The sequence below is a fragment of the Dunckerocampus dactyliophorus genome, chromosome 5, assembly GCF_027744805.1.
Source record: "Dunckerocampus dactyliophorus isolate RoL2022-P2 chromosome 5, RoL_Ddac_1.1, whole genome shotgun sequence".
NCBI classification, from domain to species: domain Eukaryota; kingdom Metazoa; phylum Chordata; class Actinopteri; order Syngnathiformes; family Syngnathidae; genus Dunckerocampus; species Dunckerocampus dactyliophorus.
The window spans coordinates 11408479-11433245 of record NC_072823.1 but is presented as its reverse complement, the minus strand read 5'-3'; the positions used below and the strand labels follow the sequence as shown (position 1 = coordinate 11433245).

General features: G+C 39.9%; 1 protein-coding gene across 2 annotated transcripts; it reads right to left on the bottom strand.

Annotated features, from left to right (window-relative positions):
* Window positions 1-1461: 1461 nt before the first annotated feature.
* Window positions 1462-24433, bottom strand: calb2a (calbindin 2a). 2 transcript variants are annotated; one of them, XM_054777398.1, is made up of 11 exons: window positions 24203-24429; window positions 17949-18025; window positions 17778-17867; window positions 16452-16532; window positions 13424-13480; window positions 7260-7337; window positions 5703-5758; window positions 5552-5591; window positions 5378-5431; window positions 2448-2519; window positions 1462-1933 (listed from the first exon to the last, which is right to left on the bottom strand). In XM_054777398.1, exons 1-11 carry the CDS (start codon window positions 24291-24293, stop codon window positions 1817-1819), a joined length of 813 nt encoding a protein of 270 aa, XP_054633373.1. In that variant the 5' UTR covers window positions 24294-24429; the 3' UTR covers window positions 1462-1816. The 2 variants fall into 2 exon arrangements, with proteins under 2 accessions (XP_054633373.1, XP_054633374.1); XM_054777399.1 differs by lacking the exon at window positions 7260-7337 and having other exon boundaries at window positions 24203-24433.
* Window positions 24434-24767: the final 334 nt, after the last annotated feature.

The following is a 24767-nucleotide window of genomic DNA, read 5'->3' as shown; positions in this document are numbered from 1 at the left end:
ATGTAAGTGTGACATCATTATTCTTGCTAATCGGACAATAACATAAGCATAAATGTCGTACGGGAGGCACTTGCAGTACCGATGCATCCTGAAGGGAGGTGCAAGTAGGAGGTGCTTGTCCGCCTTCCTTGTACAGAGGAAAAGTCAGCGCTTCTTTTTTAACTTGAGTGAATTACACAAACAGCTAGAGCTAGATTTACAAACAAGTCAAATTCAACATATTTTTATGCTCTGTGGAATGAATGCATGTCCTTGACTGCCAAGATGGTGGATTATTTACCAAACTCACCAGGAGATGATCAGACCTTTACAACAAAGTACCAAGAAGACGAAGAAGTGTGTGAAATTTTTTTTTTAACCAAATTAGTGAATTAGTCTCTTCTTTGTTTGTTGTTATCCTCTTGAGGAGCAACCTGTATTAATAGGACAAAAACTCCAAAGGTGTTCATGGCTTCACCAGCCATGAACCTAATCACACATCACTGCCTGATGGTGATGTTTGTTGCCATTCTATCGGCCCTGCCCTCGGCTGTCTTTGAAAGAGAGAGGCATTTCTTTCATTTTCTGAATCATTTCCTGTTTATTTTTTTTTTTAATTTGGGGAATAGATGATCTTATGTTTTTCTGAATGATTCTTTCACGTATTCGCAATCTGTGAACGGCTTCCCCCTCCTTACGATCTCATGTGCCACAACACTCGCAACTCTAGTGTCGTATCATTGAATATGTAACAATTACTAAGCAGATATTTAAGTGTGGCTTTTACTTGCAGACATTTACCTGACAAATTACATAATTCATCTCATCTGCTAAATTCTGACCACATTTCCTGCGATAGACATTTTTCTCATGCAACTGTGTGTCACATAAAGATTTAAATGTTTCTGATTAATTGATGTGGATTTGCCTCAGGTCCACTGCTTGTGTGCCTGCTGTATAATTTAGATGGCTTTAAAAGCATGCCAACTCAATTACAAGGGTTTTACTAGAAATATGATGCCCTGTCCTACTATCTGAAGATCAACAACTCAGCTAAGGCGTATGTCTTCTTTTTTTGCTGCTAAACTTCAAAGACCAACAGACACCCAATGACTTATGACTTACTTTAAATTTACAAGATCTGTCCATTTTTTGTGGTATTCAGGTTTCAGAGCTCACTTTTGTTGACTGTTGGTCTACCAAATTAACAATTTATCATACATTTATTTCATATTGTGTTGTGCAACTTCAGTCACTTGTCATTGGTTTTGTCTTATGTTGGGTTTGTGCAGGCTGCAACACCCCCCAATTGGCTGAGATGCTCCTGAATTCCCCCAACTGCGCTTGGAAAGTTGACTCATGATCCATTCTGTGACTAATAGTGTGCTATCATGGTTTCACTGTAAAAGAGAACATTCATGGAGTGTAATCCTTGACAAAAAATAGGATAAACAATATAAATCAGAAGAAAATTATGCTCAGACATTTTATTTAGATTTCCAATGAACAGTATTGGAGAAAAACAAACACTGAAAGTTAAATCATAGCATAGCCTTAAAAAGTACTTTAAATGGACTATAAGGGCTAGTTATATGTTTCATAAAGGTCTCCTTAGGGTTTAGAGGTCAGGTTCCAGAAAACAAGGGATTAATAGCGCTATTTTGAGCCAATGGTGCACTTGTCATTCATTGAGAAGGTAGCTTTAGGAGGAGATGGGAGGTCTGGCACATGCACCTGGTGTTTTGTTGCTGGATAGCTGGAAGGGAGTGTTTTGGTAGGAGAGCAGGTTGGGCAGACATACATGTAATTAGGATACACAACAAGACAGGATGAGGAATCATTGAATTGGTTCTTTGCAGAGGACGATTTCCAGCTCGCCGCGGTAGAGCTTCCCTCCATCAGACAGGCTCATGATGCTCTGCTTGTAGACGGCCAGGTTCTTCAAGTCTGCCTCCTGGGGGAGAGAAAGGGGGCTATGTTGAGGTACGTTATGTATGATTCAGGAGTCAGGAAAGTTGGCCACCTAGAGACACGAGTCCAGTAGAAGCAACGGAGCCAGGAATAAAAAAAACAGTATCTCTTTGTTTAGCTTTTTTCTTTTGGACTTTGCACTGATCTCGATTCTTCAGAAATAACAAGAATATGACAATGGTCACGTATTAAGTATAAGTAAGTGTTTGTAATAAACCTGCGCGTCCAACCAAAAAAAAGATTGTTGCTTTATTCAATTTCAATTATTATGGTAGTGCAGTGGATGCTAGATAGGCGGCCCACAGGCCAATCCTGCACGTCAAACCTTTTCATTTGGCCTGCAAACTGCAGTATATAGACATATGTCTGTCTTTTGCTATATTCGGATGTACTGCAGCTGAGAGGTGGACAAAGCTGGAATGGAATTCCAATGGAATGGAATAGATAAAAAACTGGAACTGCTGTTGCAAAGGCCTTTAACAAAGCCCCCATCTCACCGTCTTGTTTGTCTGGCAAAGGTCTCGTAGCAAAGCTTCCAACTCCTGCTCATCAATGTATCCGTTCCCGTCCTGTAACAAGTTAGCAGAAACACATGGGCTACTTTGCTTTTCAAACAAACAGGAGTTTAAGCTGTACTGCTGAAAAGTGGAGATTATCCCCAGTGATGGATACCTTTTTTAATGTAATTGTTCACTATTTCTGTACTAAACTACTTATTATTTTGAACTGAATTCAGCTAATCGGAAAAAAGCTTTAGTCATTATTCATTTTGATTGTCTAGATTCGTTGAATTCAACACATGCATAATACAAATAGCATATTCATCAACAGTCAAATACAAATACAATAGTAATGGAACACTGTCCAAATAAAACTGATATAGTCTACATTAGTTGTGGAAATATACATAAATACTTAAAAACTATTGGAGAAGTGGAAAAAAAGGAAATTAAAAAAGACCAAATGATGGAATATTTTCATCTCAACTGACAAACCAATGTCAAGGGAATTTGAAATAATAAATGTCCCATATCTTGGAAGGTACACTTAAAAAATAAACGGAAAATATTTTAAAGTGCCTTTTAATTTGAATATAAAGTAGTAGTGAGTACTAGATCTTAAGTAAGTTCATATACACAATTTATTCATATAACTAATGAGTGATGTGAGTTTATTTCATTTTATTTAAAAAATGATTTGTTGTTCCATCACATATACATAAAAGTCCATTTTAATCAAAAATCACATGCATGCACACTGAGACAGGGTGCGATATTTGCCACAAATTGAGACCCAGGACACAGAGAGACTGTCTCTCAAAAGGCCTGGAAACGCCTCAGGATCCACCGGGAGGAGCTGGACAAAGTAGCCGGGGAGAGGGAAGTCTGGGCTTCACTGCTTAGGCTGCTGCCCCCGTGACCCGACCCGACCTCGGATAAGCGTAACAAGATGGATAGATGGACTTGAGGTTTGAGACTGTTTTTGGCTCATTTTATCCTGTTCAAAGTTGTTCCCTATTTTTATCCCGGATGCATTGCTAATATAGATTGGTTTACATTAACATGATTTAAGCGTTGTTAGCGTGATACGCTGTACTGTACGAAGACTTGCAATATGTACTTAGTTTCTTCATGTATGTAAATTACTCAATACAAATCCTAAATATTTATATGATATATGAAGTATAGAGGCGCTACTGCTGACAAAAAGTTCATGTTACATAATAATTTTAAGTCAGTGTATCCTATAACAGTATAAGGAAATGGATGAAGACAGAATGGTATGAGAGAACAGAGCAATGTGTCAACCACTCGGCCATCCTTGCATGCCATCATGCACTTTAAACTTCATTTGGGGCTCTGGCACCGCGAGCCTTGTTAGGGTTTAACCGACCAGACACACTCTGCTCTGTCTCAGCACCAATGGTAGCAGCTGCTTGTGCTCCTCTTGCAAGACCTCATCGAGATGACACCAACAATTCCCGTAGAGAAATAACTTTGTCCCCTAGGTGGTTTTGTACGTAAACCCCCCCTACTAATGAAGAATTAATGATTCTCAGAAAGGTGAGGGATCAGCCCAGAATTACACAGGTAGTTTTTTGGTTACTAGTTGGCTACTGATCTCAAGGCAGTTGGAACCACAGTCACAAAGAAAAGCATTGGTAACACACGTTGCTGTAATGGACTGAGATCCTGCAGTGCCCGCAAGTTCCTCCTGCTCAAGAATGCACAGGCACTTTTTCTCAACATCTGAATGATTCCCAGCAGAGCATGACACCAAAATGGACCTCTTTGTTATCAACTCGACTCAACGTGTTTGGATGCAGAGAAATGCTGGATATGACCCCAAGAACACAGTCTCAAACACTGAGGCGGAAACATTCTCATTTGGGGCTTTTTCACTGCTAAGAGTGCAAGAAGATTTCATTGCACTGAATGACTGATGAACGGGGCCGTATACTGACATGGCACATCTGCCCTAATCCTGTCACTTTCTATACTGATGATAGACATACTGGCAAAGGACAGGGTAGAAAAAAAAAACTAGAGTGGCACTCAGTAGAGCACAGACCTCCACCAAGGCCGAACAATCTAACATGTCAGTCTGGCTTGTTTGATTGAAAAATCATGTTGCTAGGTCGAGGAGTCACAAGATCTCGGAAAATTAAAAAGTGACAAGACTTCTCGTTCAGAAAAAAAAATGTCTCGTGGGCACTAGGCCTGGGACGATAATAAATACATTACTTCATCACACAAGAAATGAAAATTATCTTGATATTTTTGCCGGCCTCAATATATTGCCATGTGCATGCGTGTCTGTTTTCCTCGTTTCTTGCAGCCAAACAGGCAGTTTCACTCGGTTTACACTTACACTTGGTTTCAGCATCTTGCCGCATTTGTTCTGTAGAACAACGGCATGAACTGAATGACCTTTTTGTTAGTCGTCTCTTTGTCTGGGTGGGTGGAGGTGGGGCCGCTAGTGTACACACAGAGTGCAGAAGAGTGTAATGTAGTAGAAAATAAATTAGTAGATTTGTCAGATATTTTCGTATTTTTCATCGTACATTTCTTCAAAGTAAATGTTAAAATCTTGTCATGTGAACTGAGTGTCTCGATACACCCCTACTGCTAGGTGATATATAGCTCCACTCTAGTACTGTATGGTGGCAGTGTCCAGTACAAAAAGTGGGTGCCAACTGTCGAACATGACTAGCATTATGTGACTCCGGGTTCTTCTGCTTGCAGGGGTGTCCAAAGTGCAACGCAGGGGCCATTTTGCGACAGTAATCATATTCATGTTGCCATATTTGCTTCAAAGAAAGGACAAATGAATGGCCTGTGAGAAAGTAAGACGCTTTTCATCTACCGGTCCTGAATTGCAGCAGATATAAATTTAGTTCTTAACACACAAACAAAACACAACCAACCTTGTCGTAGTATGTGAAAATGGCATTGAACTGCTCGCTGGTCAGCTTGACACCCTGTTAAAAAGAGATGCACCTTTCACTTATGTGTAAAAGATCACCATCTAGCAAATCATTAATAAAAGCAGCCATTATTATTAATTATTATAATTATTTCTATTTTGGTTTTTACATTACCTGGAATTTGAGTAAGAAATTCTCCTGAACAGGAAGAAGCCTGGGAGAGTGGAGAATGGACACAATAGATTTTCACTTCTATTGACAAAATCAATCAATGCGTTTCAACATAAACACCACCCAAGGAAAGTGAAATTGCACACTGTATTACCTTGCCATTTCTGAAAGGCCCAGTTTTCCATCTCCATTCAGATCAAACATCCTGAGCTACAAAGCGGAAGCAGGGATGGGAAGAAGGAAAGAAAGATGACTGAAAAGGAGAAAATTCATATCTTATGCAGTCAAAATGAAAAAAAGGTTTTAACTATTTTAAAAAATGGATAGCAGTTAAATCTGTGGTTATTGCACATAACCTTTTAGTATGAGCAATCAAGGAATAAATCAAACGCTTCTTGAGAGTCAGAATTAGTCAAAACAGCCATTGCAATGTTTTTAAATGCAGAAAAAGATGATAATAGTTTAATATTTCTTGTACACCGCACGAGCCTGCAATGCCTTGTGTCAGCATTGGTGGTCATCAGCAGCGTGCGTCAGTTGAGGCAGGTGAGGCTGTCATAATGAAAAATACAAAATGAATAATAGCATACATTAAATATTAAAATTTGTCCATTGAACTGTATTATAAATGTATTTTATGTAATGTCATGTCATGTATTTTCTGTATGATTCCAATCATTTTTAACATTTTCTTTAGCAAAAATAGCTGAATTTGCAGATTTACTGATCAAATACAGGGAAGAAACCTAAGGTGAGGCCACCGTTAGCGTGGCTTCTTGACATTACGCAGGCTGTACACTGCCTGTGTAATGTCTTTAATGAAAGTGTGACATCATCATTCTTGCTATCAGACAATAAAATACATAGAAATGTACCGCTGCATCCTGACGGGGTGGGTGTGTGTGTGAGCTGGAAGGGGCTTCTTGTCACTGACGTCGTTCCACAGAGGATTTTTTTTGTTTCTGCTAGCACTAGCTAGCAGAATATCAAATGCATTCAAGATTTTTTTATGCACTGCTGAATGAATGAATGAATTTGACTGCCAAATGGAGGATTATATACCCAAACTCAACAGGAGGTGATCAGAGTTTTACAACAAAGTATCGGAACGTTTTCTGGAGACGGAGAGGTTGCGTGTACTTCATATACAGATAAAATGTAAGAACACAAATGCTTTTCAGTTTATAAAAATAAATAAATAAATGGGTCTAAGAGGTATGTTAACTAACAATTAACATAACATAAGAAAACACACAAAAAACAAACATAAAAAAAAAACTCCAAAGGAGTCAGTGGCTCACCAGCCATGAACCTCACTGCATGTCACTGGTGGTTACGCTCATGCGGATTACTAAAGAACTCTTGCACTCAAGTGTAGCCATGTGTGATAAGCAACCTGCTTCAACAAACCAGGTCAGGTCACCTCTGGGGCCTCCAAGAAGTAGCAGATGTGAGGACATCTGGGTTGTAAACAGACAACCTTCAGGACATGAGTGGTTCAGACCACTCAGGCACACCATTGATTTGTTCTTTGATATGTTTTAATTTACTGTGCTTTTAAAAAAAAAAAAATACTTTACTTTGCAGAAGCAACACCCTCATTCTATTCCGCACCCATTAACAATCATGTAATATCACATACATCACAATACAATCTTAGGACAGTAACTGTGTGTTTGTGAGTGTGTGCATATGGAGGACAGAGCCTTACTATGGTCTGTGTGTACTCATTAAGCTTCTGCTCGTCATAGTGTCTGTTTGCCTTCTTCAAGAGATCTGACAGAAAGCCCTGAGAACACAAACACAGAAAAACAATCAAGTACATATGACAGCTGGTCAGCTGCTCCAGAATGCTCATGCTAGCTGCTGTCTAGAAACAGGAGTGGATCATATTGTTGGTGATATTTCTATGTACCTCTAACACTGGCTACATATACTGTAGATCACACATTGCTGGGTAACGTAACACCTCTCAGTTGACACGCGTAGCTTGACATACTGTAGATATACAGTAGATAACATAGCTCTATACATAGATATTCTTAATTAGGGCCCTATGATTTCCGCGTTAACAGAATCACGGACGGAGGCGTGGAACTGGCCAATAAAACCGGAATCTAGGGGAAGTGTTTCCCCGGCGGACAGCTCGATATTGCCGGCATCTCAGGACATACACCAACCAGCACCCACCCGAACTAAACTCTTCAAAATGGCAGCAAAACACCTTGGAAACTCCTCTGAATGGCTCCTTAAGCTAGCGGTGTTAGCTTAGTTTAGCAGAGCATGTTAGTGCTGCTTTGTGTGTGCGACTCAGGCTCGATGAGTGTTTACACCGTATTGTTTTACTGCTTTAATGTAAGCGAGCGTTTTACAATACCAGCTAACAATGTGCAGTTTCTAAGCTAAAAACACGAGAGGCACGTTTATTCCGTTTATTGTTGCACCCAGCTCGTCTTAACTGTCAAGACACATTCTCAACACACACAACACATTTCCGGCTTTCAAAATAAGACCACTGTTTGCCACATCTAGTCAAATAGTGTAAACAAAATAAGGGTGTCATAAAAATAACCTAAATTGATAACGTGTTTGGAATTACATCGGTGACTACATCTTCCTTAATCACAAGCACGGGCATTACAGTTGTTGAAGATTTTGCAAAGTCTGGCATCCCATTAGAAAAGTGAGCCAGGCGACATCCATTTCTCAATTACTGGGCAAAATTATCCAATGATGTACCGCATCAATAAATGTAAGAATTTTTGCATTCAATTAATGGACATTTTTATTCACTAACTCATAAAGCACACCCTGGTAAAATAAGTGTACAAGGTAAAAAAAGAATTCTAATAAATTAAAACCCAAACAACGGAATTTGGGAAGAAATAAAACGGATTTCATAGGGCCCAAATTACCCCTTTCACAAGCTGCAGAAGTAGCTGGCAATAAGTCAACACTGGCTGTTGATGTGTGTATAAGTTGTGTGCTGTAAACCAACTCAGACTGTCAGATCTGACCCAAGCTCTCCATAAAATTGCCTGGTACAGTTCCCCCAATGTTGTAGTCTGTCCAATCATTCTATCCTGTATCCATACTATCAGTGGGGAACTTGAATTTTAATTTGGACTTGTTTATGAGTATTGGTTAATGCATTCCTTGTGTCTTGTCTTGATCGTTTGTCTTTTTCAGGGACGGGGTGACACTATTTTTACATCACTTTCACTAAAATTACTGAAGTATGATACAGTATACAGTACACACAATATTTAACCATTTATACCGAATCCACCTAATTCAACTCAAGTGTTTTTCATTGCAGCTGGTTTGAAGTAGTAGTAGTGTTTCAAACATTTGAAGTATTAGTATGTGTAGTGGTATGTCATTATTATTAAAGTATGTCTGCGTATTTTAATTAATTTACAGTGTGAGGACGGCCGCACGGTGGCTGAATGGTTAGCATGTTGGCCACACAGTCAGGAGATCGGGAAGACATGGATTTGAATCTCCACTTAGGCATTTCTGTGTGGAGTTTGCATGTTCACCCCGTGCGTGGGTTTTCGCCGGGTACTCCAGTTTCCTCCCACATTCCAAAAGCATGCATGTTAGGTTAATTGCTGACTCTAAATTGTCCATAGGTATGAATGTGAGCGTGAATGACTGTCTATATGTGCCCTGTGATTGGTTGCCGGCCAGTCCAGGGTGTACCCCGCCTCTCGCCCGAAGTCAGCAATCCTAATGAGGATAAGCGGCATAGAAAACGAATGGATGGACAATGTGAGGATGGTTTGAAAGTGACACATGAATGTGACACTTCCACCACTATCACCACTATCCACCACTTCCACTTCCCCTAACCTAACACCACTATCACCACTAACCTTAGTACCACCACTATCACGTCACAATTGTACAAACCATTGCTAATATACAAAAACGCAATATTACAAAGCGTAGCATTACAGTGAGAGTGGCATTTCACGTGTTGGGGTTGAACGCCATTATTACAAAAGCACGTAACCCAGTTCACCCTTTATGTTACAATATATTGTAGCCGATACATTTGTATGAGTTACATTTCTGCTAGTATCAATCGACGATCACCGGAGGAGGCTGCATGTATATTTTGGCGCTCGACAAGTCCAAACATCTAGACTACTACATCATCGGAGCAGTTCAGAATCAGTGTTTATCATGACAAAACATCAAAACTCACCAAAGTATTCTCCTTAGAGGCTGTAAGCCAGTGTACGTCTCGTAAGCAGTGGTCTGGAAGTGAAGAACAAACTCTTCCCTGGCTGAGACAAGTTGGCTAGCTTTGAGGCTGGCCAAATTCTCCTTAAAATGTCTAGCTTTTCTGTAAAAGTCCACCTTGAAAATGGATTATTAAGAATATCCGACACCGAATAAATTTTTCCTCCTCCTCCTCCTCTGTCAGCCATTGTGGGCGTTATTGTGTGCAAATCGCTACAAACTATGCAGCTTGTCCAACTTCGCTTTGCTTTGCTCTGATCAACCAATGAGAGGAAATGACGTTGTTGTGGGCCAGCTACCTGTGAAGCAAATCTGAAATCTGATTAATAGCCCCATTGCTAATATCGTTTAAGTGACATCTGCCAGCACTACTGTTTCTGAATGCCATGGCCAAATGAGATTGACATGGCAACATGCAGACGCTAAAATCTGATGGATTGGACTGGAAGCAGCACAGCCAAGAAACACGCTACAAAATTAAGCTAAAAGACTGTTGGGGATAAATTAATACAATTCAATGGAAGAAATACAAGACTATAAGTTGTAAATGCAGGTCAGTGCTTCTGATAGTGTTTAGGCCAGCAGAGAAGGCTTTGCTGGCCCTGTTTGGACCAACAGCCATGTTAGCATCTGCTGCCTGAAAGATCATCTGCATTTTTTCAACGCATTCAAAAATCCACACCTGAGTAGTTAATTTGCACCTGGTCGAGCACGGAAGAAATGTGATCCCGTGACAACAAACATAGCGTCGTGTGACCATCCCCACCGACAGCTGGGCACTTGTGAAAATTTAACACGATAGAACTTCTGCAGGCTCCTGTACAGTACAGTAAGGTTATACAAAAATGTATTGGCACCAGTAAAGTAACAGACAAGTCATTCAGAAGCCTTTAATTTGAATTATATTATAATATTTTATATTTATTATTTTCATATTATTTTTCTTCATTCGAACATAATGCTCCTACTTAATCGCATTAATGATTACAGTGGAGAAGACTCACTGTCAAATACTTTCATATATTGAGGATGGTTATTTAAAGAAGACATTTTCAGTTAAAGTTAATTAATTCTTTGTCCAGGTTCAATTAAAATTCTTAAATTGCTGGTTTTTAACCATATTACTGTAATAGATTTTTATAGATTTATTTTTTGCTATTATTTACAGCCCATAAGGGGCAGCATGACTAAATGGAATAGCAAGAGAATGTATTGTTTTGTGGCATATTCCGTTTTGACTGACATATGTTATTAACTTTTATTTCCTGTCATGCATATTTGCAACCACAATATAAGTCTGTACGCAAAGGTAGGTGTTTTTTTTTTTTTACGACTTTTTGTCAGTGCCTGCCATCAAAATGCTCCAGCTCAGTTCTCACCCACTTGGTGCACAGATTAGCTATTGTGGTTTTCTTGATTATGAATGACACAATTCTTCTTCTTTAATCTTAATCTATTCCTATCCGAGGAATGTCTGGAAAGACTGATTTTATCTTTTTTTTGTTTTATCAAGATCGGCGTGATTCATTTGCACACGTTCTTCAATGGGGCCGCACAGTGGCCGAGTGGTTAGCATCTTGGCCACACAGTCAGAAGACCAGGAAGATCTGGGTTCGAATCTCCGTTGGGCATCTCTGTGTGGAGTTTGCATGTTCTCGTGCGTGGGTTTTCTCCAGGTACTCCAGTTTCCTCCCACATTTCAAAAACATGTTAGGTTAATTGCCTACTCTAAATTGTTTGTCTATATGTGCCCTGCGATTGAATGCGACCAGTCCAGGGTGTACCCTGCCTCTCGCCCGAAGTCAGCTGGGATAGGCCAGCGTACACATGACCCGTAAGCGGCATAGAAAACGGATTGATGGACGTTCTTCAATGTCTTCTTCAGAAATGTTCACAGATGTTAAGAAGTACGATCAAACAAAGCTAAATTATGCTTTGAATAATAAGTTCCGGTTGATATGGTCTCTATAGAAAAAGTTCAAGCACCTAAAGGCATATCTTACCTTTCTGGCTCACACTAACTACAGATGAGGTAGATGAATGCACGTACAGTAATAATTAAAAAGACCAGATCAAGATAAAGAGATGTTAAAGCACGCACACCCAAGGCCATATGAATGAGGTAATTACAGTGGAACCTCGGTTTTTGTCATTACTTTGTTCTGAAGGCTCAGACAAAGACCAAAATGTATGAAAACCGAATGCATTTTTCGTGTTTCTGTAATGTGCCTCCCTTAAACCTCTGCAGCCTGTGTTTACTAGGAACTTTTACATTACAATCCTGTTCTAACAGACGCTAACACAGTAAATATGTTCTATAGTGTCCCATCTCTAAAAGAACCATTCTACCCATTCTTCACAGAGACTGTAACATGTGGCCGCTTTGTTTGGGCACTCGAGTCCACGGAATGATACTTGGGCAAACAGACTAGTTTGTTATGCGCATTGTTTGGGTGCACGATAACTGAGACCGTGTACGTATTTTTGGCAATAATGTTTGCTTTATGGAAATCAGTGTGTACGAAAAGCTAGGTACCACAGAACTGATCTACCAACACAAATAAAAGTAGGAGATTGTTTCTGGAGCATGCTTTTCTTTCTTTTTATTTATGTGCACAACCTAACAGTTATACATTAAAACAACAGAAACTTGATACAAATGTATAGAGACCGTAAGCATACTTTGTAGGCCCGTAGGAAAGCAAATTGAAAAGCATGGTAAAAATAGTGATATACAATAAGTCCCCAACTAACAAACACAATTGGTTCCAGACGACCGTTCTTAAGTCGAATAGTTCTTACGTAGGGGAAAAGGTAATATTACCAATGATATAGGTACTACATGTACGTGTATACATATACAGTATATGCGTATGTATGTAAATATGAGTTTGGATGCAATAGTAATATTAAACGAGGATAATTAATGAAAAAAACAATAATAAAAGTGATATAATAATATGATAAATGTTATTTACCTTTGAAGAGGTGTGGTCGAGCATACGTCGTTGGTAGTGGTGGAGGAGGAGTTATTGAAAAAAAGGACAAATGGTCGTCGTCGTTACACTCTTCTAAAAGAGGTAGTGTTCTGTGGGTGGTGTAGAATTAAGCAGGCCTATTAACTCTTCATAAACTGTAATCACACGCTCTGTCCGGGTTGTATCATACAACTACAATTTAGCTTTCCATTTAGCTTTCTCTCCCCAGCGTCTGTTGGTCCCATTAGCAGCGTCACAGTGCCCTCTACCGGTCAAGCATGTAGCAGTATAAATATGGAGTTACAGTACTACAAGGCAAAACACATGAAAAAATAGACCAGTCGGCTTGTGTTCGTATCTCCGAAAGTTCGCATGTCGGATGTTCGTAAGTTGGGGACCTAGTGTACTGTAACAGAAAGATGGTTTAAATATGCATGACAAGGAAGCACTGATAATGTACAATCATTCAAGTTTAGGGTGAGTGTCCTGTTTGTAAGTTTGAGTGGGTAAGGGGGATGAGAAAAAGACAACAAAATGACAGAATTTATGGTATGACCAAATACCCCTAAGTCAAACGTGTATTTGTAAGGGTTGTGAATGTGACAACTGAATGTTAGATTGGTAATGATATTTACAGTGAACATACCTTCAATTCATTTGCTTCAATGTAGCCGCTGCGGTCTGTATCGTATCGCCGCCATGCCTACAAGAAAAAAATAATAACATAATAAGAAGCAGATTTATTTTGCTTCTACGTATGAACTTTCAATTATTATTTCAAAGATTTTTCAAATTCAAATTCACCCTAATGTCAAGCCCGCAGCAAGAGGCAGAAAGATACAAGCAAGGCAGGGACAGGCTTTTAAATGAATGTTTTAATCTAGCAGCTGTCTATGTCCGAAGAAGGGCTCCTTGTCAAGATGGATGGCCTTCCCCCTTTCCCACATCCCCTCCTCCCCCTTTGCTCCCCTTCTCCTCTGCAGAGAGGAGCTACAGTGGTGTTATCCATTATACATGACCCTGAAAATAGAAGGTCCTGCTTTCTCATTCTAACCCTTTAAAAAAATGTCTTTGCTCACTTCCTCCTCTATGCACCCTTCAACAAAGACTGATTAATCCTCCTCTCGCTGTTTTATGTTCTCAAACCATGGCTCTCAACTTCCCATCGACATTTCATTAAGTTTCCTCTGTGATTGTTTGCTGTCGTCTGTCCTTTGTATCCTCCACATATTCTCTTTCCTTGCTCTCCTTCCTCCCTCTCTCGTTTCATTATTCTTCTCAATGACAGTGGGGAGAAGGACATATTCTTCAGCAAGCAATTGCTTTCTAATTGGCTACAGTCTTTCATTGCTGCAGATCTAACACAGAATCTGCCAGCATTTTATCTTCAGCAAGGATTTGGTGGAATACATCATTTCCTGCTCCTTGTAGCTTTCAACACCCTGAAGACAGCTTTGTGTTACTTCTACAATCAGTCATTATTCATACTGCACATAGCACGCCATTTATACACTTGGGCTTATTAAAGGAACTATCAAACACATTTCTTGTTAATACATATCACACCTAAAGTTAAATAATAATAACAACAACAACAATCATATTTTGTGAATCAATATCACACTTTCTCCTCAACAACTGCTCCTGTGTAAGGGCTAATAATAATACTGAACATTTTCATATCTCCAATGAAATAAGAAGAAATCTGAGACTCTGGGAGGCATACACAATTGTTTTGCATGAAGGTGATTTGGCAGTCACATGGCTCATCCAGCAACATTTGCATGTCTGTTGTTTATACGTTTGAACCTGACTCCTGACAGGAATCGGACTCACCATATACACGTAACATTATTGAGATTTGTCAGCCCTGTCTCGAGCCTCTGTAATGCACAATAAATCAATGCATCCTTTCATCTTATCTTTAAGACAGGTCACAACAGAACTTTATTACTGCGACCGACTTGAATGAATTCCTACTTACTCACTGTCAACTCCACAAACCCTCTTATCAGCTTGCTAGAATTCACAGGAAGGGACCATTTGGCTGTATTTACTTTACTGTATTTATGAGCCTATTGTCGTTGTTGTGCCTTGCTTTGTGAGCTATTTTAGTCTAAAGGAGGGCTCCAAAATTTGTTCTGCTTTCCGGCTGATTGTGATTGCCTGTTCTTCTTGAACATCAGATATGAGTCTGACCCAAAATATGCAAAAATCTGCTTTAAAAGAGGTTTACAATAGGATTTGCAACATCTTTTTGACAATCATGTGTGCATGGCATGGCATGCTGTGATAACTCCACAGAGACAAGTGTGTCTTTCTCTCTCTCTCTCTCTCTCTCTGTGCTCTTCATCAGGCTTAAAGAGACTATATGCAGACTGTATACAATATCATCTAAAAAGTAAACAGAAAAGTAATGGAAAATAAAAGCCAAAGCACTAGCAACCTTTCCGTCGCAATAACAAGACCACTACACTACCTAGTTATTGCTGTCGCGTTCATAGAAGCAGATCATTTGATATGGTCAAAGATACTGTAGCGACCTGTCAGTTATGTGCAGTGTTCAAAAGCTTTGTGATTTCCGATCGACCGTAAATGTGACACACTGAGTCCTGACTGTGTGTGTGGGGGGGCAGGAGAGGGAGGATGGCTCCGTGCGGAGAGGACAGTTGAGTTTTCCCATGTTTTTGTATCGTTGTTTAGAAGCGTATTATGTTTTGCAATAAAGAGATTGTTGATCGACAACCTGCTCATCAATCTTACACCATCTGGGTAAATTTGAAAGTACCATGTTTATCCTTAACGAAGACTGCGACAGTCCAGTCTTGGGAGTATTTTGGCTGCGCGTGAGCGGCATGTAGTGTATTCCTCCGCTGGAACTACAGCAGTTCTCGAGTGACTTTCATGTTTACTGGCTAAAAGTTTTTAATACATTTATGGGGGCGCATACATAACCACAAAACGTAGACTCAAACCGACCTAAACCAAGGACCACCTGTAATGGTTGAAAAGAACATATTTTACAAAACATATTTTACACAATATTAACATCTCACACATATTTTACAAAAAAAAGAGACTTTTTTACAATTGCAAATTAAACTTAACAAAAATTGGCATAAATTGTCGTTTGGCCTGAATAAGAGTGGTCACCGACTGTTGTCTGGGCTTGACATAGATGTCCGCAGAAGCAGTCTCGGAAAGGCGATCAACAATTTACATTTATATTGTGGTTACAATAGGCTATACATTCAATATTAGCTAACCTTAGCAGCTAAACTTTGTCAAATCACTATCATTAGCTGACAAGTATCATAACTAGTGCGAGTTTGCGTGTTACGTCCGATGTGCAGAAAGACAGCGGGATATAATGCTAGCAGTACGTTCAAACGTGATTGCACTCTGGACAGCTGGGGACCTCACTGCATACAGTCTCTTTAAATAGTAACTTAAACCAGTATTGATATACAGTATTGCTCACGTCACATTTTCGTCAATTATTATTATTTATGAACTACTTTCTGATATCATGAAAGTACTTTATCAAACATTTAAGAAAAATGTCTTCAGTCAGATTGTATGTAAAAAGAGTAGGCCTTGTAAGCCTTCAAGCAAAGTGGGGAAGGGGCAACAGTTTTGCATTAGAAGAACATACCTGTTTAAAAAACACTTACCGCCATGAACTCAGCACTTGAGCTGACAAACTGTCTGAAGCAGAGCAAGAAGTTCTCTTCAGTGGGGAGAATCTGGGCCAGCTAGAAAGAGAGTGACAGGAAATGGGAGCGATGACAACAAAAGATGATGTAGTCGACTGTTAAGTAATCCAGGCTGTATTTTTGACTGTAAAGTTTCAAATGCGTGTGAGACTTGCAAATAAACAATAGAGTACACCGTAACCTCTGGACTATGCCTAAGAAAAAACATTCAAATCATGGTTTTGCATGTTTAAATCGAGTTACCCAACTTTGTTAAAGGAATGACCAAAACCTTGAAAAAATGTATTACATTATTTCTCTATTTCTCCATCCAGCATATTGATTGTTGGGACCTAAACTGCTTGATTTCACTGCACCCTTTTCACAAAGTATTTTTCAATAAGATTGCATCAGCTTGTGATTTTACGAATTTGTCATCAATGCTTTATGTGTTCTTTGTGAACTTAACCCCCCCAAAAGCACAAGATTTCAACAAATCCAACACAATATGCTTTATATGCTGTTTTGCCGCAAAAATTGCGATGGAAATTGAAGTGGGTTTTTTTTAGGTGCTTGTTGTAATAAAATTGAGGGATAAACTGAAAGCTGCAATAAATTGTTGTGATTTTCAATGTGAAATTATAATTGGGAGATTTTGTTGGATCAATAAGTAATTAATCAGCACTTCCAAGTCCGAGTTCATGAAAAGGGTGGCGTGCCATCTCCGGGTGGGGGATGAGATCCTGCCCCACGTGGAGGAGCACCTTGGGGTCTTGTTCACATGTGAGGGAAGGATGGAACACTAGATCGACAGGTGGATTGGTGCGGCATCTGCAGTGATGCGGCCTTTGCATCGGTCCGTTGTGATGAAGAGGGAGCTGAGCCGAAAGGCAAAGCTCTCAATTTACCGGCCGAAGTTGGAGGTTGTGAATCATTTGCGGGGAGTTGTTGAATTTGGCGTGATCATAACAGCGCTAAAAACTTGGAATGTCTGATTTTCTGGTTGAGAATGATTCAGAACTTAATGACAACACAAGTATTAAATAATATTTTTGTTAAATTATAATATGTCATACTGTCGTCTCTAGTTGTCTGTGACCCTAATGAGGACAAACGGTATAAAAATGAAAAAAAAAATGAATGAAAACTGTAGTTCTAGCTTAAAAAATAAATTAACACATATTGTAATACTTGCTAACTACGTGGTTTTGTTACTGAGCTAGCAAGCTAACCTATAAGCTAACTGGCTGGCGATCCATTTATTTTCAGCATTTCCATATCGTCAATCCACAGCTAGTCTCTTACCTCTGACATCTCAATTCTTCCATCTTTGTTCTTGTCAAACTTCTGCATGAACTCCTTCATCTTTTCTCGAAATGTCGGGTTTGACGGGTCCTTTGAAACATAAGTTCTTTAGAAGGAACAAAATGCGAGTAAACGTCAACCGTGTGTTAAAGGTTTGGCTACTTGACTCACCACGCCAGCTCCTCTTCGGGCTGTTTCCAGCTCCCTAAAGAAATTCTCCAACTCCTTCCCTTCGATATAGCCATTACCTTGAAGTCATAAAACAAACAATTAGGTCCAAAAGTATTTGGATAATGAGAGAGTCGTACCTCTACTTCCCACCAAAGTGGACTAAAACTGAAACAGAACAATCATTGTGTGATTATAGTGTAGACTTTTAGCTTTCATTTAAAAGGTTTCACACAGAAATGTGCCAATGTTTAGAAATTAAAGCCTGGATTTCAGGGGTTCTAAAGTGTTTGGATAATAAACATGATTGTAAAAAACTGTGACAAACATACAAAAAAAAAAAATCGGGACAGCGGCAAACACTTTTCACTTTTCATGAACGTAGGATTCCTCAATTATATATCGAATACTTTCATAGTTACAGCATTCTAAATACGTTTTTTTTAACATTGCAGCTCTCTAGACATGAACAAACACCCCTATAGTCAGCTTTACACTCGTATTACCCATTATAGTAGACATAAGCATAAATAAGACATTTAAGACATAAATAAGATTTGTGCTTGTGTGCGTTGCAATAAATGTGTGGCTGCCAGACAGGAAATGGTGCGGGAATTCAGAGTTGAGTTTTAGTTGCAAACGTGCTAATTACACTAAAAACTTAAACATAATCAGTCAAATAAATTAGTTACTGCCGTTAACGCGTTATTTTTGATAGCTCTCTGTATTCTGAAAGTCACAGGGAACCACAGGGATGATGTGCTCACGCTGTTTAGGAGTGCAGTGGAAAACTGGGCCGACTGAAGGCAAATGGATAAAAGCCTGCTCCATACAACAGGGAGCTACAATAGTCCAAACAGCATGTGCTAAATGTGTGGATAACTCTTTCAGCAATATGTTTTAGTGCTGGTTTAATGCATACAGTAAATATGGTGACAGTGCCCATTAGGTTTCGTGTGGGCATCTTGGTATTGATTCAAACATGAGCCTTTTACCAGGAACACTCTTCCTTCCCTCACTGCTCAATAGGTTAACTTATGAAATGACATAATGCAAACCAATCACTGCACATACTGGGAAGTTATTTATGGAAAGTTGCTTTTCTAGGATTTTGAAGGTGATGATCCATAGGTGGCTTCTCTTATTCCATAGAGATCGATACAGCTGTCAGCTGAGGGTGGTTGGTAAAAAGAGCAAATAGACGCAGAAGATGGAGATGAGATACCGCCATCTTATAATAACTGTCAAAGTGTAGTAGTGGTGGTTATATTTTAGTAAACAAGCTTTAACAATTTGTTTTGCTGTTAGGTTAATGATTGCTTCAGTTGCTGTCCATCACTGCTCATGGCCAACCTTAATGTTGCTCCTTATTATTAATCTATTTTCTGTTCCCCTGAGAATAGTCATTCGGAGCACAAATGATTGTTCTCCCTTCACCCAGGTAGTATATGTGAATGCGTGCCAACATTTTTTTTAACAAGCCCACCGAGTGGCTGGACAGATGGCTTCAAACGATGTGACTAACTGCTTCAATACAGCCCTAGAAGGCAGAGTTTCCTCATTTCACACTTGCAAAGACTATTATGCCATATACTTCCCCTCCTCTCCCTCAAACTCGTCTTCTTGCTCTCACTCTCCCATCTTTTCCTCCTTCATCCAGCCGACATCTTAGTAGCTTTCATCTGTGTGTGTGTGTGTGTGTGTGTGTGTGTGTGTGTGTGTGTGTGTGTGTGGACAAGCATGTACTTCTAATCATATTCGATAAGTAGGACAGCCTCCCTGCTATGGAGCCTCCCGCCTGCCGGTCTTATTGACATTTAGCCCTCTGGGGAGAAATGACCTGGGAAACAATTAGCAAGTACATTGTGATTAAATATAAAGTAGGTGGCATAAGATGTCAATAAATAAATCAAACATTTAAGATTGTGTAAGTTTAACCCCTGAATAATAAGAAATGAACAGTGCAGAGTTTTTGGTAGCTTCATTTTAACAGAGAGGGAAAGGAAAATAAATAGAAAAATCCAGAGAAGGACCATTAAATAAAGTTTATGAATCAATTTGTATGTGATCCTCATGACTTAATACAGTCAAACCTGAAACCACATTTTTTTTCCCTATAGGAAAAATTGCTTCTTTTTCGTACGTTCCAGTTTTTGTTTGACCTTTTGGAACTAATTAATAATGAAAATAGAGGTACTTGCTGGAGAAACCCTTGTCAGACGTTACATGTCGTTGCCAGGGTTGCTCTTCTTTCCCGATTTACTCTTTACTCTCCAACTCCCGAAGGTTTTGAGCCTGTCACTTGGCAACTTGAAGTTTCAGATCTCTCCGCAAATTTCCTATGGGATTAGGGTCTGGAGAATGGCAGTCGCATTCATGTGCATCTTCTTGAGCCACTCCTTTTGTTGTTTTGGCCATATGTTTTTGGTCATTGTCATGCTGGAAGACCCATCCACAACCCATCTTAAGTGTTCTGGCTGAGGCCAGGAGGTTCTCATCCAAGATTCTACTGTCTATGGCCCCATTCATCTGGCCCTTAGTGCAAGGAAGTCTTCCTGTACCCTTAGCAGAGAAACAGCGCGGAAGCAGACTGTTTCCGCCTCCATGTTTGACGGTAGGGACGATGTTCTTATTTGGCCTTTATATGGCTTCAAACACACCGAGTCAAGTTCCAAGCAACCTAACATGCATGTTTTTGGAATGTGAGAGAAATCCAATTACAATTACAGTCGTGGTTGGAATTTCGTGGATTCACTCTACTACGCTATTTCATAAATAAATACATTAATAAATCATGGTGTTTTGTGGGCCGCACGGTGGTCTAGTGGTTAGCATGCTGGCCCACACACTAACAGTCTGGAGATCGGGAAGATTCAATTGTCCCTTGGGCATTTCTGTGTGGAGTTTGCATGTTCTCCCCGTGTGTGCGTGGGTTTTCTCCGGGTACTCCGGTTTCCTCCCACATCCAAAAACATGCATGTTAGGTTAATTGGCGTCCATAGGTATGAATGTGAGTGTGAATGGTTGTTTGTCTATATGTGCCCTGCGATTGGCTGGCGACCAGCCCAGGGTGTACCCCGCCTGTTGCCCAAAGTCAGCTGGGATAGGCTCCAGCATGCCCCCGCGACCCTCAAGAGGAGAAGCGGTATAGAAAATGGATGGATGGATGGTGTTTTGTGGTTGAATACAGCCTATTATTAGTCAAAAGTATGCATATGTAGGTAAATGTTACATTTTTTCCCCCCCAAGTTATGTCACGTACACACTTTGCTGATTTCTGCCGCCATCTGCTGCCTGTTTTCAGTACCGCTGGTTGATCTCCCTGGGAGGAGCTGCAGCTGCACACCTGTTTCCCATCAGCAATCACTAGGTCTCTTAAGCCAAGCTTCCAGGCTTGCTCGATGCCAGATTGTTTCTCCTACCTTCACCAGCGCTTGTCAGTCCTGCTAGTGAATTGTAGCTGTTTGTTTTCCTTTTTTTTTTTTTTCTGTTACCCTTTTTGGCAAATTGCTACAACTCAGTAAGTTTTTGTGCCGTTTGCTATTATCCTTTGTTTCGGTCTTGTGTTTGTACTTTAGTTTCCCGCTGACAGAAGCTTTTTATGTTGTATTTTCCCACTCATTGTTGTGCGCCCTTTGTTATTTTATTAAACCTTTTCAAACCCTTCTGTCTCTGCTTTCGAGTCCAAGATTCTGGCATACCCGCCAGTCATAACAAGTTAAGCATTTTCAGGCATAAAAATGGCTAAGTGGACTAAAATACAAATATAAGGCATTCAAAAGACGCATTCAGACTTTGATGAACTGGAGTATTCTACACTAGTAGTGTTAGTACTAGTGTCAGTAGTGTTACTGTAATGTTCGGTGGGACGTAGAAGGATCAGGCTTAAAAGGATAGTTCGGATTGTGTGACATGAAGTTGTGCGACATCCCCATCAGCGGTGAGGTGTATCAACAGTGACTTAACCCCCACTTTTTTCTGTGAGCGGAGTTCTGGTCGGATTTCGGTAAGGAAGAACGTAGTTCCGGTTAGTTACGGGGGTTGCTTAAGTAAAGAGCTCGGCTTCTCAAAACAATATGTGTTGAAAAGAGTAATACAATTGCATCACAAAACTGTTGTGTTGTGTGTGTGTTCCATGCGCGGATGGCGACGGGACACTCTCGCGTCATACAACTTCATGTCAAAAAATCCGAACTATCCCTTTAACTGCCGACCGGAACGAACGTATATTTGAAAAACTTGGATTTGGACTGAATGTTGCCTAAGACACAATTATCATCTCTTCAAATCATCTTTATTTCAAATCCATTTTGCTGGTGTATAACAGTACAAATAAAATAAAATCTTAAACAGTACAAATACTTCCGGAGCCAACTGCACTGTGACAAACATAAGCATAGTGTAAGGGAAGGCTGCACTAAATACACGCCATTTTAGCCATGTATGATGTTTTGTGTTAGTATTCTCATAAGGGGATTGAAAATAATTAGATATACAGTATGGTGCTTCTAGCCTTGCCACAGAGAGACTGTCTACCCTCACATATGAATCAGGAGCTTGTGTATTATACAATACCACTCAAAGCTTTTAAAGTCCTCACCAGCCAGCAAGGTAGAGGGTTGACAAAACCACTTTTACTACATGTACACACTATTTGGGATACTGCGTCACACATCCCAAGAGATGCGTTAAGATGCCTTACACTTCTAGTTTCTCATGCTAAAACTCAACTTTGTGGTAGGAACACTCTCAGAAAGGGGAGCAGTGCCAGCTAAGTGCATATTTAAAAGCTATGCAAAGTGCATTTGTCTTCCAAAGGAGCTTGCAGTCAAGTCATTTCAAACATTTTCTTTACCAATGACAGCCCGACTAATTCAGGTTGTGGGTGATTTTGATTAATATGCATGATGGCATAACCATCTTAACAAAAAAAAAATGACAGCAAGTATTCTATAATTAGCAGGAATGCGTGCAGATGCTTCTTTTAAATCCCTGAACAGATCGAATTAAAAAGACCTGACCGAGACAGCAGAGAAAGATGAGAAGGACGCAGTACAGAGGAGATGCAGGATGCAGACAAAATCCAGATGATATTTGATCCTGCGCCAACAGGGGAATAAGTGGTTTCATCATCTCTGGGTGCATCGCCTCCTGTGTATTTTTAACTACAAACTCTGAGATGTTTACTCAATCTGGGTAAACAAATTATCTCTCCTTTCTTTATGCTGAACAAAAACACACTCCCAGTAATGAGGGTAGAAATCAAACACTGTAGCCAAATGCGTTGATGCATTACCAGCATTTGATTAGCAAAGTGGCTTGTTGCAAGGCACAATATGTAAAAATCCCTGAAATAATAACAAAAAAAAGAGTGGTGATGCTGACACGGGATTCGAGCAGGCAATACAGTAAATTTGACCCCAGCCGCCATCCCCTTTCTCCACCTTAATTTGTCTGTGGAATAACTTTTGCTCAACTAAAAAACATTCTCCTTACGTCAATTTCATATATTCAGCACACAATTAAGGTGCACTGGAGAATGATGCACGTAATGCTACATACGAATTGACTAAATAACTTGAAAGTTTACATTGAATGCAGTGTGCAAATGATCCAGTGGATATTGCATCATTGTTCATCTGGGAGAGAGGAGGAGGAATATGAGGCTAAGGGGCTAAGCATAAATTACGACACATCGATAGAACCTCCTGTAACTGAAGCAGAAAAGATGCCACCTGACACTGCACTTATTGACAACACGTCAACAAGCGTGATTTTGATTGCAAACGGAAACCAATCTAATCGACATCACTCACAAGTGTTCACTTGCATTTCTAAATTATGATTTGCAAACCACATCAAACACAAATCAAACGGATGGCAGAATCGATTGCGGAAGCACAAGTTCCCTGACCATTTCAATCAATGTGCAGCGTTTAAATCTGTCGATCATTTACGATTATGTGTAAATCTAATATAACATCAATTGTTCATTCGTGGTCGAATTAACTTGTGTGTTGAGACACATTTTTCGATTATGAAACGTCCAACTTTTAAAAATTACATGAATGCACCTCATAGAAATAAGCAGTGAATGAAAGTGAAATGACTTTAACAATATTGTACTTTAAGCAATTTGCATACGCTGTCACAATGTAAAAACTTTTAAAATACTTTTCAGGTGAACAAAACTCGAAGCTTATGTCATTTTGATGCTTGATAACGCCTCACAAAGTCAAAGAGAAAAATGCACGCACCATCAGCATCAAAATGCTTCCAAATGTCGAGGAACTGGGACGCGGTGACCTCGGCCAGGTGTAGGTGAGGAGGCTGTGGTGTGTTGGCCATGATGATCTCCACAGATGCCGCAGTTCTCAAGTCCGCTGCTAACTTTTCTGCTCCTTTTCAGTGCAAGTCAAGCTTTAGACTTCACTGTGGCGCACCGCCGCTCGCCCGGTGCTTTTAAACTGATTTTTAACCGCTAGGGGCGCACTTTGCAACCCACCACATGCATCCTCTGTTTGCCCGCGTGCTATCTGCGTGCTACTGTTCATCTCTCGCCCTCTCTCTCTCCGTCTGTGTGTGTGTGTGTGTGTGTGTGTGTGTGTAAGCGTCTGCTAGAGCTTTGGCAGTGTGTGTGAGGCTTCACAGGCTTAATTAGAGCCCATGCACTAATCACATTTCCCACGTTGCCTTCAGCCTGCAGTGATTAGTCCACATAATAAATGTAAATTCTGTTAAAATATTATAATAATAATTTTGTGTTTTGTACAGTAAGAGCAAAATCATGGATCCCATTATGATGCTGAATGTAAAAAGCTA

Bases quoted from the DNA above. Each gene is read 5' to 3' on its own strand.
- calb2a (XM_054777398.1), bottom strand. From the start codon at position 24,293: ATGGCCAACACACCACAGCCTCCTCACCTACACCTGGCCGAGGTCACC. The intron at 17,868-17,948 runs GTGAGTCAAGTA...TATGTTTCAAAG, and splicing joins CCCGAAGAGGAGCTGGCGTG to GACCCGTCAAACCCGACATT. The intron at 5,759-7,259 runs GTAAGGCTCTGT...TCCGCTTTGTAG, and splicing joins ATGAGTACACACAGACCATA to CTCAGGATGTTTGATCTGAA.